Source organism: Aegilops tauschii, chromosome 5 (genome assembly GCF_002575655.3).
Source record: "Aegilops tauschii subsp. strangulata cultivar AL8/78 chromosome 5, Aet v6.0, whole genome shotgun sequence".
In the NCBI taxonomy this organism is placed as follows: Eukaryota; Viridiplantae; Streptophyta; class Magnoliopsida; order Poales; family Poaceae; genus Aegilops; species Aegilops tauschii.
The window spans coordinates 464,911,549-464,927,546 of record NC_053039.3 but is presented as its reverse complement, the minus strand read 5'-3'; the positions used below and the strand labels follow the sequence as shown (position 1 = coordinate 464,927,546).

Below are 15,998 nucleotides of genomic sequence, written 5' to 3'. Positions count from 1 at the left end.
CTATTACCCTTGCGAAGGAGCCCAGGTTTCACAGGAAGACCAGGCATATCAAGCGTCGCTTCAAATCCATTCGTGAAAGTGTTCAAAATGGAGACATAGATATTTGTAAAGTACATACGGACCTGAATGTAGCAGATCCGTTGACTAAACCTCTCCCTAGAGCAAAACATGATCAACACCAGGACGCAATGGGTGTTCGATTCATCACAATGTAACTAGATTATTGACTCTAGTGCAAGTGGGAGACTGTTGGAAATATGCCCTAGAGGCAATAATAAATGGTTATTATTATATTTCTTTGTTCATGATAATCGTCTATTGTTCATGCTATAATTGTATTGTCCGGAAATCGTAATACATGTGTGAATGCATAGACCACAACGTGTCCCTAGTAAGCCTCTAGTTGACTAGCTCGTTGATCAACAGATAGTCATGGTTTCCTGACTATGGACATTGGATGCCGTTGATAACGGGATCACATCATTAGGAGAATGATGTGATGGACACGACCCAATCCTAAGCATAGCATAAAAGATCGTGTAGTTTCGTTTGCTAGAGCTTTTCCAATGTCAAGTATCTTTTCCTTAGACCATGAGAACTTGCAACTCCCGGATACCGTAGGAGTGCTTTGGGTGTGCCAAACGTCACAACGTAACTGGGTGACTATAAAGGTACACTACGGGTATCTTCGAAAGTGTCTGTTGGGTTGGCACGGATCGAGACTGGGATTTGTCACTCCGCGTAACGGAGAGGTATCTCTGGGCCCACTCGGTAATGCATCATCATAATGAGCTCAATGTGACTAAGGCGTTAGTCACGGGATCATGCATTGCGGTACGAGTAAAGAGACTTGCCGGTAACGAGATTGAACAAGGTATTGGGATACCGACGATCGAATCTCGGGCAAGTAACATACCGATTGACAAAGGGAATTGCATACGGGATTGATTGAATCCTCGACACCGTGGTTCATCCGATGAGATCATCGTGGAACATGTGGGAGCCAACATGGGTATCCAGATCCCGCTGTTGGTTATTGACCGGAGAGGCGTCTCGGTCATGTCTGCATGTCTCCCGAACCCGTAGGGTCTACACACTTAAGATTCGGTGACGCTAGGGTTGTAGAGATATGTGTATCCGGAAACCCGAAAGTTGTTCGGAGTCCCGGATGAGATCCTGGACGTCACGAGAGGTTCCGGAATGGTCCGGAGGTGAAGAATTATATATAGGAAGTCAAGTTTCGGCCACCGGGAAAGGTTCGGGGGTTACCGGTATTGTACCGGGACCACCAGAAGGGTCCCGGGGGTCCACCGGGTGGGGCCACCTATCCCGGAGGGCCCCGTGGGCTGAAGTGGGAAGGGAACCAGCCCCTAGTGGGCTGGGCGCCCCCCCATGGGCCTCCCCCCATGCGCCTAGGGTTGGGAACCCTAGGGTGGGGGGGACTTCCCACTTGCCTTGGGGGGCAAGGCACCCCCTTCCCCCCTTTGGCCGCCGCCCCCCCCCTTGAGATCCCATCTCCAGGGCCGGCGCCCCCCCCCCAGGGGGGCTATATAAAGGGGGGAGGGAGGGCAGCAACACACAGCCTTGGGCACCTCCCTCCTCCCCTGCAACACCTCTCTCTCTCTCTCGCAGAAGCTCGGCGAAGCCCTGCCGGAGACCCGCTACATCCACCACCACGCCGTCGTGCTGCTGGATCTCCATCAACCTCTCCTTCCCCCTTGCTGGATCAAGAAGGAGGAGACGTCGCTGCACCGTACGTGTGTTGAACGCGGAGGTGCCGTCCGTTCGGCACTCGGTCATCGGTGATTTGGATCACGGCGAGTATGACTCTGTCATCCACGTTCATTGGAACGCTTCCGCTCGCGATCTACAAGGGTATGTAGATGCACTCCTTTCCCCTCGTTGCTAGTATACTCCATAGATGCATCTTGGTGAGCGTAGGAAAATTTTAAATTATGCTACGATTCCCAACAGTAGGAACCAATATGGGTATCCAGGTCCAGCTATTGGTTATTGACTGGTGAAGCGTCTCGGTCATGTCTACATCATTCTCGAACCCGTAGGGTCCGCACGCTTAACGTTCGTTGACGATATAGTATTATATGAGTTATGTATGTTGGTGACCGAATGTTATTCAGAGTCCTGGATGAGATCACGGACATGACGAGGAGCTCCGGAATAGTCCGGAGGTAAAGATTGATATATGGGATAATAGTGTTGGTCTCCGGAAGGGTTTCGGAATTCGCCGGAAGGGGTTTCAGATGTTTCCCCAAATGTTCGGGTACAAGAACACTTTATTTGGGCCAAGGGGTAAAGCCCATGAGGTTTTAGGAAGGTGCAAAAAGGGAGTTTTGCGGAGGCCAGGGTATCAAACGCCAGGGACCCTGGCGTCTGGTCCTGGAGTCTGAGAAGGACTCTTGCCTTGCGGGCTAAACCGACTTTGAGGAGGCTCTTTCTCCAAGAAACGACCCCAAGGCTCAACATATAAATAGAGGGGCAGGGCTAGCACCCGGAACACATCAAGATTCACCAAGCCATGTGCCGGCAACCCCGCCCCCTCTAGTTTATCCTCCGTCATAGTTTTCGTTGTGCTTGGCGAAGCCCTGCGGAGATTGTTCTTCACCACCACCATCACCACGCCGTCGTGCTGCCGGAACTCATCTACTACTTCGCCTCTCTTGCTGGATCGAGAAGGCGAGGACGTCATCGAGCTGAACGTGTGCTGAACGCGGAGGTGCCGATCAAGTACAAACGGTATGTGCGATGTTCGGTACTTGTTCGGTACTTTATCAACGTTTTTTAAATGTCACTTACATCTTTTTTGAAAGGTACAAACATTTCTAAAAGTTGAGCGAGCATTTTTTACACTGCATGACCAGTTTTTGAATGTGCGATGAACACTTTTAAAAACTTAACTAAATTAATTTGTTAAATATATGTATTTAGAAGAAAAATATAGAAACAGAAAAACATGTGTGTGATGTTAGGGTGACAAGCCCACATGCCTACTGGGCCGACCCTCTACCAGCTCCTGTGGAGGCAAGCGGAGCTACTATCTCGCATAAGGCGGGATATAGTTGCGCCTTTGTTGGGTTGTTTGAGCAGTGGCAGAGCTATGTTAGGGCCCAACCAGGACGTGGCCCGCCCATATTTTCTAGAAAAAAAAGATTATACTAAGCCCTTAGATACACAACACTACTAAGCACGCAACAACCCAAATTTACGAAATCACTAATTAAGGAGTACTCGTTGGAAAGAACACTCCATCTTCCCAGGTCATGACAAGTGGCGCACATGCAGCGCGCCACTTGTCGCAACCGGGGAGTTTTCCCTTTTTTCGTAGATTCGTTTATTCAAAACGTTTTATCTCTTAAACCGTGCGTCCAAATCTCAAACCGTTTTCACCATTGGATTCCTCGCGTCGAGATCTTCAAAACTAGATCCCATGTTGATAGGTTTTGACGAACTTTTTTTCACGAAAAAAACCGAACGAAAAAAACCGGACGAAAAAACCAAACCGGGAGCACGGTTTTTTTCCTTTCCGAAAGAGGCACGCCCGTGCCTCTCGCGAAATCACAATCATGCCTCTCGTGGAAGCAAAACCGTGACTCTCGTGGAAAGAAAACATACAGAAAACGCGTTTTTTTCCTTTCCGAAAGAGGCACGCCCGTGACTCTCGCGAAAGCACAAACGTGCCTCTGGCAAAAGCAAAATCGTGACTCTCGCGAAAGAAAAAAAACAAAAAACGCGTATTTTTTTCCCTTTCCGAGAGGCACGGCCGTGACTCTCGCAAAAGCACAACCGTGCCTCTCGCGGAAGCAAAACCATGACTCTCACGAAAGAAAAAAAACAGAAAACACGTTTTGTTTTTCCTTTTCCGAGAGGCACAGCCGTGCCTCTCGCGAAAGAAAAAAAAAATAGAAAACGCGTTTTTTTCGTTTCCGAAAGGCACGGCCGTGACTCTTGCTAAAGCATAACCGTGCCTCTCGCGAAAAAAAAGTGACTTTTCACAAAAGGAAAAAAAGCAAACGCGTTTTTTCACGCAAATTTTTTTTTTTGCTCGAAACGCTAAGGAAGACCGGGGAAAAACCAAAACGTCGAAAAAACCCGGGAAAAAACCGTTTAAAAAGCCGAAAACGCGTGCGGAAAAATAAAAAACAAAATCTGGAGGGAGCGTCCAGAGCGCGACACGTGGCGAATGGCTGAGAGCGCGCCAAGTGGCGCTGATCGTTGCGAGGCTCCCGAAGGAGCGCTCATTAACTAGTTGCTCCCCCAAATTTAGCGCCATGTTCAGCAACCTGGTCCACCAATATTTCTGCTGGTAGCTCTGCCGGTGCGTTTTTTTTTAGGAAACTCTGCCAGTGCGTTTCAGTGTACTAGTAATCTTGCACACGCAATGTGCGTCTAGACTAACAAAAAAACCGGTTGCAAACTCAATAGTAAATTAAAGAAGACTATACATATCTCAGCATCAGGTTCTCAAATGATGGTGATGGTCCAATAACTTGTCATAAAGCCAATCTTGAAGAGACTTCGAACTAGTTGGAAACTATCCTATAATGAATGTTTAACTCTAATATGAAAATACTCCCTCCGTCCGAAAAAGCTTGTCAGGGTCAAGCTCGGGACAACTTTTTTCGGACCGAGTGAGTACGTGTTAAAGCAATCTGCCAGCAAGGGTTAATTTTCCTTTAACTAGTAGATTATAAATATATGGACAGAGGCACATTGAGAAAAAGGCTCACATGAGTTCGGAGCTTCACATGGATGTCTAGAACATTGAAAAAGTACAACTATATGGGAAGCCCGGACTGCACAAACTATAGATATCATCGGGGAATTGAGAATGTGCATATCATCCCGACAAAGCTCCTTCGGGTGGCCACCGAGGTCTTCCTGAGGGTGGTTTCTTTTTTCCACATCCGGTGGTTGACTTTGGTGGGAAGATACAAACTATGACGATGGTTTAAAGCAGAGGGATGATTGTGCAGCGATGATGGTCGCACATCGATGTAGCTGTTGGGATCATGGAAAAGTGGTGGCGACAACACATAAGTGACGTTGATGCTAGTGCTACTTGAGCACTCGGTCTCGAGCTCCGGGGTGAAAGCCTAGTTCTGACATGTGTTAGTTATACGTGGCAATGACAATTTTTTACTTTTTTTTTTTTACCTTGTTGAAGGCATTGCCTATATATGCCCTAACTGGTTCTTCGAAATAAAAACCTAGATTCTAGCCTTGCGTGGTTGGATCGTGTGACGGCGGATTTGTACGACTTTACTCTTTGTCGGTGTGATCCTTTGTGTGTGTGTGCGCGCGCGCATCCTGGTTATGTCCATATGATTGTAACCCTCGATGCTACATTACGAGTCAACAAAATGTGTCCTTTATTAGAAAAATGTGTTGTTTGCAAGGCATTTTTCTCCTCCGAAAACAGCTTTGTTGGTACTTTTTCTTATGGCATTATTTCATCTTGTATGGAGGCAGTTGTGTTTAGACTTTTGGTAGTGCAGATTATGTAAACGGGTGGGTGGTGTATGTATGATTGTGAGGCATGAGATATCTTTTGCAGATATGGACTACTTTGTCTTCCTCAGCTGTACTGTGTTGTGTTGTGCTGTGCTGCTGTTAACTAGCTAACTAACCAGACATGGACTTGTTCCTTTCCATCGTGCATCTCTCTCTTCTGAACTTTCTTTCTGGTTAATTAATGATATTGCTACCCTCCACCTTTTTTGTGTATTTTTAGTGTGGAGTATACTTCCAGCGAGGATGGTAACCATGTTGCCAGTGTCATCTACTCCCTCCGTTTCTAAATATAAATCTTTGTAGAAATTGCACTATAAACCACGTACGAATGTATATAGATGCATTTAAGCGTAGATCCATTCATTTTGCTCCATATGCAGTTCATTTAGTGAAATCTCTACAAAGACTTTTATTTAGAAATGGAGGGAGTAATCTGCATGAGTTGACTGATTATCCCCCTCTCATCTCATGTGTTAACATCATGATAGATCTACATTAAAGTACAAACGCTTTCTCACAGCGGCTGGATCGCAGGAAATCCACGTAGATTGGCTGGAATGTAACTGTCTTCTTTTTTTAAGGAACCTCGTGGTTTCGCTCCTTCCAGACATTTCAGAATCGTCTCCGCTAGCCCATCTTGATTCTTGTCGTATAAGCTAGCATATGATCAATTTGTTGGATGAGGCGATTTGGTGCTCGGGCTCAGATGAGCCCGAAATCTGAGCCTTCGCCTGCTGCGTTGAGATTGCAGAAAGTCTGACACGCGCGACAGAGTTGCAGCGCGAAAAAATGAGGATACGAGACTTATACGCCTTTCCACGGTGCGCTCGCGTGGTCCCTTTCCGTAGCTCGCCGCGCCCATCGTTAGGAGTTGTCATGGGACGTGGAACAGAACGCTCGAGGTCGTTCCGTGCTAGCCTGAGCCGTCACGGGCTCACGGCAGTGGACGTGTGTGTGGGGTCCACCAAATGGGGAAATTGTGGAGTGTTCCAGGTGTGGGCGGCTGACAAGCGGTGAAACCGACCAGGGAAGGGGAGTATGGCGTGTGCGGCGACCGCTCCTTTTGCCGGCGGCGTGGCGATGGAAGCTGACGGCGGGCTAGAATTCCTACTGGATCCAGTAGACCGGTGAGTTCCCCTAGGCCAGCGCCTGCTCTCCTTATCTCTGGGATTCCACCTTTCATACGAATTTGTTCCCCCGCGATCCGTTGAATCGAACCCCCATGCCCCCGCCGCCGGTGACTCGTTTGCTGCGTCCCAGGTTTCCACTAAGAGAGGAGTCAGCAGATAATTTGGAACATCCAGATCCGGTGCCGTTGGCGCTACTGCCACGCCGCGAGATCCGGGGAAGGAAGAATGCTTCGCCAACTAGGTCTCCACAATCCACGGGGGAGGTGAATCACGAAGCACCTGGCTGGACCAAGGTAATGCAAACAAATTTCTTATCAGTTCAATACGGCCATCTTCTTGTAGGAAGTAAAAATTGCTAAGGAGTCTGGCAAAGATTATTTTCAGCACTCATCGAGTGTGTTGGCGTAGTGTGATAAATGTTTAGTGCACTGCGAATATTAGAGTGGATGATTTTCTGTAGGATTTGATTGTTCATGCACTGTTCGATTTATACCAAGGTTGTGTCAAAATTCAGGTTGAGGCTGGGGAGTACACCGCCCTGGAACAATCCATCCAGAAATATGCAGAAGAACCTAGTAAGAGTGTGGTGAAACCTGAACTTGGTCTGAGTTTTGACTTGTCGGGTGAGGCGTATGACTTTTACAATTTGTATTCGTGGGTGGTTGGCTTTGGGATACGCTATGGTAAGAGTAGATTGAACGATAAGAGGACGAAGATAATGCAGGAGATCCTGTCCGGCTGTGCGGTGAGAGATAATGCTTTGATGTTCATTTTGTTTTTTGACAAACGATGATTCTTGGCGAAGTGAGTTTCCGTTGGTTACTTATTTGGTGGACCTTGATGTGCAGGGGAAGCCGGAGGTGAAGAACAGCCGGTCATGCAGGTGCAGTGACAAGACAAGTCTGTATGACATGCCATTCGGTCTTTTTGTTCGGGTGAACCACCATTTCCAGAGTGTTATACTGGTGGGTGTTCGCAGAATTTCTTAGGATGATGGGCATACCTGCAACAAACAAGGTTTTGAACTGTACTAACTTTGCCTGGCAGTATTTATTTGTGCTTGTCTTGCGTTTGGTGATGCTGAGTAGTTCTTTTTGACAAATTGTGCAGATCAAAAGAGAGCTATGGAAGTTGCAATTCAAAAGTGTATCCACACACCGTGCACAGATGGTGCAAAATGGCACTTCTAAACCACGACAAAATGGTACGCACTAGGTGTAAGCTCATTAACTCCCATCTAACAGTGAAGGAAAATAATGAAGAGATTTTGGAAGCGAGTCGTATCGAATGAATAATGTTTTCAGTGGATATGATGAAACTAGGCGTTTTTCAGTGATATATAAGCATTTTTCTCTAAAGTGGGGGTATAGGTTGACAAATGTCCAATCACGTAGTGATAGGGACCTGCAGTTCTAACAATATGGTAGAACCTGGACAGGTGTTGAATAAATTTAAGCTGATTTAGACAGCATGCTTGGTCAAGTTAAGCGTTTCTAAATTTGTATGTTGCTGAACTTCTGATTATGAACTTCAGACTAAATTTTGGCCTTTCAGTTATTAATGGACTTCAGACTAAATTTTGGATTTTTTTCTTGTAAATGGACTAAGCCTGGCCATTTTTATGTCGTTTGCCTTCAAATTGCCACTAAGATGGGCAGTACCAAATACTGTTAGGACGGTGTTGTCGCACTTATACTCAGCTTACACTATTGCCATAACAAAATCTCTCCCTCGATCATCTAAGCCAACCGATGCCACACCCATATGATGACCGATCTCATTATTTTATTATAAGCACTGGCAGTGAATTGTTATCACAACAATGGACGAATATTTCAGCTCAATGCGACTCATAATTCAACACAATAATTTTCTAAAATTATCTCTCGCCGTTTCAGGGATGATTCTGTGATGAAGACTTAGTAGGTGTCTTGGGAGATCCGGCAGATAGATTGGATGCCCATGTTGGTCCTTTGATAAGTCAATCCACCTCAAGCAAGCAAATTTTGGATGAGTGCTTATCATCCAATGAGCGTTTGGTCAAAGAATTAGCAAGCAATATTTGGAGAAGCCCAAAATCCTCACAGCTGAGTCGGAGTGTCTTTGCTAACTACTAATGCATCAGTGCATGTGCCAAACCAACCTTTTCACTTCCGCGGAAAAGAAGGTTAAGTACAGTCTAGGCGGTGCAGCAAAGCACGCAACCGCTTCTAGTTAGAACTAAGTGCGCAAAGCCTTACTTCAAGGGTGTGTTCTGCGCTAAGATTACAAGCACCAAATGCAGCGAGAGCGCTATGCTTATATTTGTGAGGCACTACATTCGTCTCTAGTTCGATGGGTGAGAGGGAGGAGATCTATGAGGAGAAAAGAACTATGATTGGAAGTATATGGATCCGAGTATGTCGAAGACATAAATCTTTTGGGTAAATATTTTTGATTTGGCATCTTATTTTTGCTCGTGATGACCTTTGAAAGTTGATCTTACATGCAGGTGCTGTGAGGCGAACAAATCTGGCTATTGAGCGTCATGCGAGCAAAATATACACGAAGGCTATGTTCAAGCGGTTTGGGCAAGGTACTCATCGAAGGGACTTCATAGAAGGTTAATGAGATTGAGAGGGGGAAGAAATATCTGACACACAACAATGCTGCCAAACGTGAAAAATGGTGTAGAGTGGTGTATGAGGTCAACATCAAGGAAGACGGGACTGAATTTGAGTGTGAGTGTGGCGAGTTCGAGCACACAGGCAGGTTGACAAACAGTCGGGAGAAGGGCTGAGCAAACGCACGAAGATTCTGTAGCATCAGATGACTGGGAAGGTCACAAAAGAACGACATGCCCGGGGATGCACCGAAGCAGCCATGTAAAGCCCGGCAAGTGTAAAAACTGTGGGATCGAGGGGCACCGCCGGAACTCATGCACATGACCATTACATGGCGTGCAGAATTAAATTTGTTGGGCTATAGCTTGATCTGGGGATTTTTCTGGTGTGCTGTCCATGCTTGTTCCTCCATGTTGTAAGACTGTAAAACATTGTGTGTTTGTTCGTTGTATTCGGAGAGATCGAACAAATGGTGTCACTATGGAGTGAGGAATTTTAAATAAACTGGTTATGAAAACGTTGGCGTTTCTGTGATCGTAGTGTTTTTTGCACGCTTGGTTGAGTGAATTTGTGGCGTACAGGCGAGATGGTTTGATTAAATTTGTTGCCGGAAAAAATGCGTGGGTAGTGCCGACGTATGGTAGGTTTCATGGGAATGGAAGAAACACGTGCCGCACAGCCAGCTTGTGCAGGGTCTAGTGTAGCGTGCTGCAATTCAAATTTTGAATGTCAGGCTGGAGCGCAGATGGACCAAGATGGCCCAAGGAAAATCCAGAGCCGTGAGGGACGAGCTGTTCCTTTAGCCCGTGGCAACGGCAGCCACATTAAATGAGATGATGGCCCACAATAATTTTATGTTGCATACAGTGGGAATACCTGATAGAATACAAGTTACGGCGCGGATTCACATGTCACTGGATGGCTAAGATATCATGTGTAGCTGAGCCTGGGCTCAGAAACGAATTTTCGCAATTTGTTACCCTTTATTATCTCATCTCATGTGTTCAAGGTCTACAAATTTCTCCTTTCGCAACACGTGAAGGGCGGAGAGGATCCCCATAGGTTGACTGGTCCGCATATTTTTCCACACAGTTTCTCTCTTTTCGAAGATTTGGAATTCTTTGCTCGCCCGTGTATAGACAAACAAATCGGGCAACTCATTTCCCATGGAGAAATGAGAAGAAATAGAAAAGAAGCAGAAATCAAAATCCTTTACTGATAATAAGATTTTAAGCCCGTGTGAAGAAGGGATGGGATCACAAAACGCAGGTGGGAACATGATCAAATGTGATGTTCTAATCCCAAGCTCATGTGAGCTCGGATGAACAGTAAAACCAAACAAATGGAAAAAAAATTAAAAATCTGAATTTTTGTGTGTGAAACATTGATAAATATTTTGATAGTTTTGCAAAAATTTATCATGAAATGACATTCGTGGAAGACGTGGCAAAAATAATAATCGATGCTCAAAAATGTGTTTGAAAATAACATTTTGGAGCATCGATTTTTTTGGACACATTTTTTAAGAATGTAATCTGGTGATGAAATTTTGTAAGCTATCAAAATATTTGTTAATGTTTCGGACAAAAGAAAATCAGATTTTATTTTGTTCTACTGTTCACCCGAGCTCACATGAGCTTGGGATCGGAATAGCAGCGTCTGGAACATGATAGATATCTTGGGAGAATAGGAAAATGGTATTCTAAAAGGGACATGGCAGTTAAAAGAGAGGGGGATGCTTAGAGGGTGTTTGTTTTCAGGGACTTATTGGTTTAGGGACTTAAAACAGTCCCTATAAGTCCCATCTAAACCAAACAGGAGGGACTTATAGGGACTTAAAGTGGGCATTTGGGACTTATGAAATAAGACTCTCAAGGAGAGTCTTATAGGGACTTATAGTTGTAATATGGTCTTATAGGGACTTATAAGTCCCAGGAACCAAACAGGTAGGGACTTTTTAGGGACTTGGGACTTATAAGTTGGGACTAAAAAAAGTCCTAAGACTTATGAACCAAACAGGGCCTTACTAGTTGGACCTCCACCTTCTGTTCTAAACTACCGTCACCAAGGATGTGAACTAGTTCGCCCCTAACATAATTGTTAGAAGATATACTAGCTTTTTTTACAATGCTAAGGGCCTGTTCTGATGTCCTCTAGCTTCCCAAAACTTCACAAATTCAGCTTCTCAGAGTAGCTTCTCACTCCAAGCAGCGATGGAAAATCCGTTCGGCTCGATTTGCAGCTTCTCGTGTCACTACAGCCCAGCTAGGAGGGCTGTGGCATGTTTGGGCTAGTTGGGCCGACTGGAGGCAGCCCAAAATCAGCCTTGTAGAGGAGTAGCGAGGGAGCACAGTCGAGGGAACGTGGAACGATCAGTTTATCGAGCGTACCGGTTCGGCTCATATGACTTGGCGGTGGCAGTTCGCTTGTAATATCGGCCAGCTCCAGCTTCACAAATCGGTGGAGCTGGGCCGAGGCTGCTTCACGATTTTACATTGTGATCGATCCCTGCTTCCCGAAGCTAGCTTCTAGCTGCTTTTTCGTTCGGCTCGTATCTGCTTCAGGATTTTGTGAAGCGTGGAGCGGGAGGAGATCAGAACAGGCCCAATGTACACACTTTCAATAATTTTGCACAAAGTGACGTGCTACAAGCCTAGATGGCGGCGTACACCAAAATGCAGTAAAAACCATGACTTTTTCCATGTAGTGCATACAAGGAATCTTTAGACTATTTCTGCCGACGGCGATGGTAGGCAGCAATCCAGCGGGAACGCATAATCCTTGGCCGGATATTGCAGTGACGACGACTGCCCCAGCTACCTGCCTACCAAAATATCTCAGAGAAAAGAAAGAAAGGCACTTGGACACATGACCCACCTACCTACCGCTTGTGTGTGTGTGTGTGTGTGTTGGTTCGGCAAGGCTTGAATGTTAATCTCAATTCCAATTATATGATTTCGCGAAAAAGTCCAACTATCGATCATAGAGCAAGGAGATGTTAGGTTGGGCGAAACGCTCGTTGCTCGTGAGCTTAATGAACGCTTAAAAGCTCAGGTCGTTATGGCTCATGCTCATTAGTAAATGAACTAAGCCAAACAACAATTTTAGCTCATTAAGATTAACGAGCGAGGCTACGAATTTCACGAGCAGCTCGCTTGGCTTGTTATTATTTTTGAGGTGCAGCTGCTGAACCCATTACTATTAATAATTATCAAGGCTCAGCAGTAGCCCACTGGCCATGCACTACTATTTTACAAGTTTAAATTGTGCAAAGGTTGCTGCAATTCTACATGTTAAGATTATGAATATGCAATACAATTATTTTGTGATGTTTATAACTACAATGAGTACTCACAAGCACTCACGGGCTTAACAACTATTAAACGAACCAACCCAATCACCAGTTTTAGCTTGTTATCATTAATGAGCTTAATGAGCCGTGCAACTCGTTAATCTAACCCTAGATGTTGTATTCTTTCAGATGAATTTCATTAGAAAAATGAACGTGAAAGTATAGTCTGAAATCCAACATGCATTGCAACTTCCCCATAAGGGATTGTTGGGAAACGTAGTAATTTTAAAAAATTTCCTACGCACATGCAAGGTCATGGTGATGCATAGCAACGAGAGGGGAGAGTGTTGTCCACGTACCCTCGTAGACCGAAAGCAGAAGCGTTAACACAACGCGGTTGATGTAGTCGTACGTCTTCACGATTCGACCGATCAAGTACCGAACGCACGGCACCTCCGAGTTCAGCACACGTTCAGCTCGATGACGTCCCTCGAACTCCGATCCAGCCGAGTGTTGAGGGAGAGTTTCGTCAGCACGACGGCGTGGTGACGATGATGATGTTCTACCGACGCAGGGCTTCGCCTAAGCACCGCTACGATATTATCGAGGTGTAATATGGTGGAGGGGGGCACCGCACACGGCTAAAAGATCGTTGATCAATTGTGTGTGTAGAGGTGCCCCCTGCCCCCGTATATAAAGGAGCAAAGGGGGGGGTTCGGCCGGCCTAGAGGAGAGGCGCGCCAGGAGGAGTCCTACTCCTACCGGGAGTAGGACTCCCCCCCTTTCCATGTTGGACTAGGAGAGAAAGGGGGAAGAGGTGGAGGGGAGGAAGGAAGGGGGGCGCCGCCCCCTTCTCCTTGTCCTATTCGGACTGGGGGGGGGGGAGGGGCGCGCGGCCCTGCCCTGGCCTCCTCTCCTCTCTTCCACCTAGGCCCACTAAGGCCCATTAAGTTACCAGGGGGTTCCGGTAACCTCCCGATACTCCGGAAAAATCCCGATTTCACCCGGAACACTTCCGATGTCCAAACATAGGCTTCCAATATATCAATCTTTATGTCTCGACCATTTCGAGACTCCTCGTCATGTCCGTGATCACATCCGGGTCTCCAAACAACCTTCGGTACATCAAAATATATAAACTCATAATATAACTGTCATCGTAACGTTAAGCGTGCGGACCCTACGGGTTCGAGAACTATGTAGACATGACCGAGACACCTCTCCGGTCAATAACCAATAGCGGAACCTGGATGCTCATATTGGTTCCCACATATTCTACGAAGATCTTTATCGGTCAGACCGCATAACAACATAAGTTGTTCCCTTTGTCATCGGTATGTTACTTGCCCGAGATTCGATCGTCGGTATCTCGATACCTAGTTCAATCTCGTTACCGGCAAGTCTCTTTACTCGTTCCGTAATACATCATCCCGCAACTAACTCATTAGTCACAATGCTTGCAAGGCTTATAGTGATGTGTATTACTGAGTGGGCCCAGAGATACCTCTCCGACAATCGGAGTGACAAATCCTAATCTCGAAATACGCCAACCCAACAAGTACCTTTGGAGACACCTGTAGAGCACCTTTATAATCACCCAGTTACGTTGTGACGTTTGGTAGCACACAAAGTGTTCCTCTGGTAAACGGGAGTTGCATAATCTCATAGTCATAGGAACATGTATAAGTCATGAAGAAAGCAATAGCAACATACTAAACGACCGAGTGCTAAGCTAACGGAATGGGTCAAGTCAATCACATCATTCTCCTAATGATGTGATCCCGTTAATCAAATGACAACTCATGTCTATGGCCAGGAAACACAACCATCTTTGATCAACGAGCTAGTCAAGTAGAGGCATACTAGTGACACTCTGTTTGTCTATGTATTCACACATGTATTATGTTTCCGGTTAATACAATTCTAGCATGAATAATAAACATTTATCATGATATAAGGAAATAAATAATAACTTTATTATTGCCTCTAGGGCATATTTCCTTCAGTCTCCCACTTGCACTAGAGTCAATAATCTAGATTACACAGTAATGATTCTTACACCCATGGAGTCTTGGTGCTGATCATGTTTTGCTCGTGGAAGAGGCTTAGTCAACGGGTCTGCAACATTCAGATCCGTATGTATCTTGCAAATTTCTATGTCTCCCACCTGGACTAAATCCCGGATGGAATTGAAGCGTCTTTTGATGTGTTTGGTTCTCTTGTGAAATCTGGATTCCTTTGCTAAGGCAATTGCACCAGTATTGTCACAAAAGATTCATTGGTCCCGATGCACTAGGTATGACACCTAGATCGGATATGAACTCCTTCATCCAGACTCCTTTCTTTGCTGCTTCCGAAGCAGCTATGTACTCCGCTTCACACGTAGATCCCGCCACGACACTTTCCTTAGAACTGCACCAACTGACAGCTCCACCGTTCAATGTAAACACGTATCCGGTTTGCGATTTAGAATCGTCCAGATCAGTGTCAAAGCTTGCATCAACGTAACCATTTACGATGAGCTCTTTGTCACCTCCATAAACGAGAAACATATCCTTAGTCCTTTTCAGGTATTTCAGGATGTTCTTGACCGTTGTCCAGTGATCCACTCCTGGATTACTTTGGTACCTCCCTGCTAAATTTATAGCAAGGCACACATCAGGTCTGGTACACAGCATTGCATACATGATAGAGCCTATGGCTGAAGCATAGGGAACATCTTTCATCTTCTCTCTATCTTCTGCAGTGGTCGGGCATTGAGTCTTACTCAATCTCACACCTTGTAGTACAGACAAGAACCCTTTCTTTGCTTGATCCATTTTGAACTTCTTCAAAACTTTGTCAAGGTATGTGCTTTGTGAAAGTCCAATTAAGCGTCTTGATCTATCTCTATAGATCTTGATGCCCAATATATATGCAGCTTCACCGAGGTCTTTCATTGAAAAACTCTTATTCAAGTATCCCTTTATGCTATCCAGAAATTCTATATCATTTCCAATTAGCAATATGTCATCCACATATAATATCAGAATTGCTACTGAGCTCCCACTCACTTTCTTGTAAATACAGGCTTCTCCAAAAGTCTGTATAAAACCGAATGCTTTGATCACACTATCAAAGCGTTTATTCCAACTCCGAGAGGCTTGCACCAGTCCATAAATGGATTGCTGGAGCTTGCACACTTTGTTAGCTCCCTTTGGATCGACAAAACCTTCCGGTTGCATCATATACAACTCTTCTTCCAGAAATCCATTCAGGAATGCAGTTTTGACATCCATTTGCCAAATTTCATAATCATAAAATGCGGCAATTGCTAACATGATTCGGACAGACTTAAGCATCGCTACGGGTGAGAAGGTCTCATCGTAGTCAATCCCTTGAACTTGTCGAAAACCTTCCGCAACAAGTCGAGCTTTATAGACAGTAACATTACCGTCAGCGTTA

At 45.4% G+C, this 15,998-nt stretch overlaps 1 protein-coding gene across 3 annotated transcripts; it reads left to right on the top strand.

The window, feature by feature from the left end:
* Nucleotides 1–6,362: 6,362 nt before the first annotated feature.
* Nucleotides 6,363–9,779, top strand: LOC109740997 (uncharacterized). Of its 3 annotated transcripts, none has more exons than XM_073498167.1 (7): nucleotides 6,363–6,656; nucleotides 6,790–6,952; nucleotides 7,174–7,404; nucleotides 7,508–7,676; nucleotides 7,770–7,863; nucleotides 8,558–9,056; nucleotides 9,151–9,779. In XM_073498167.1, the coding sequence occupies exons 1-4, from the start codon at nucleotides 6,568–6,570 to the stop codon at nucleotides 7,646–7,648; spliced, it is 624 nt and encodes a 207-aa protein (XP_073354268.1). In that variant the 5' UTR covers nucleotides 6,363–6,567; the 3' UTR covers nucleotides 7,649–7,676; nucleotides 7,770–7,863; nucleotides 8,558–9,056; nucleotides 9,151–9,779. The 3 variants fall into 3 exon arrangements, with proteins under 3 accessions (XP_073354268.1, XP_073354269.1, XP_020155661.1); XM_073498168.1 differs by having other exon boundaries at nucleotides 8,558–9,082; XM_020300072.4 differs by lacking the exon at nucleotides 8,558–9,056 and having other exon boundaries at nucleotides 6,389–6,656.
* Nucleotides 9,780–15,998: the final 6,219 nt, after the last annotated feature.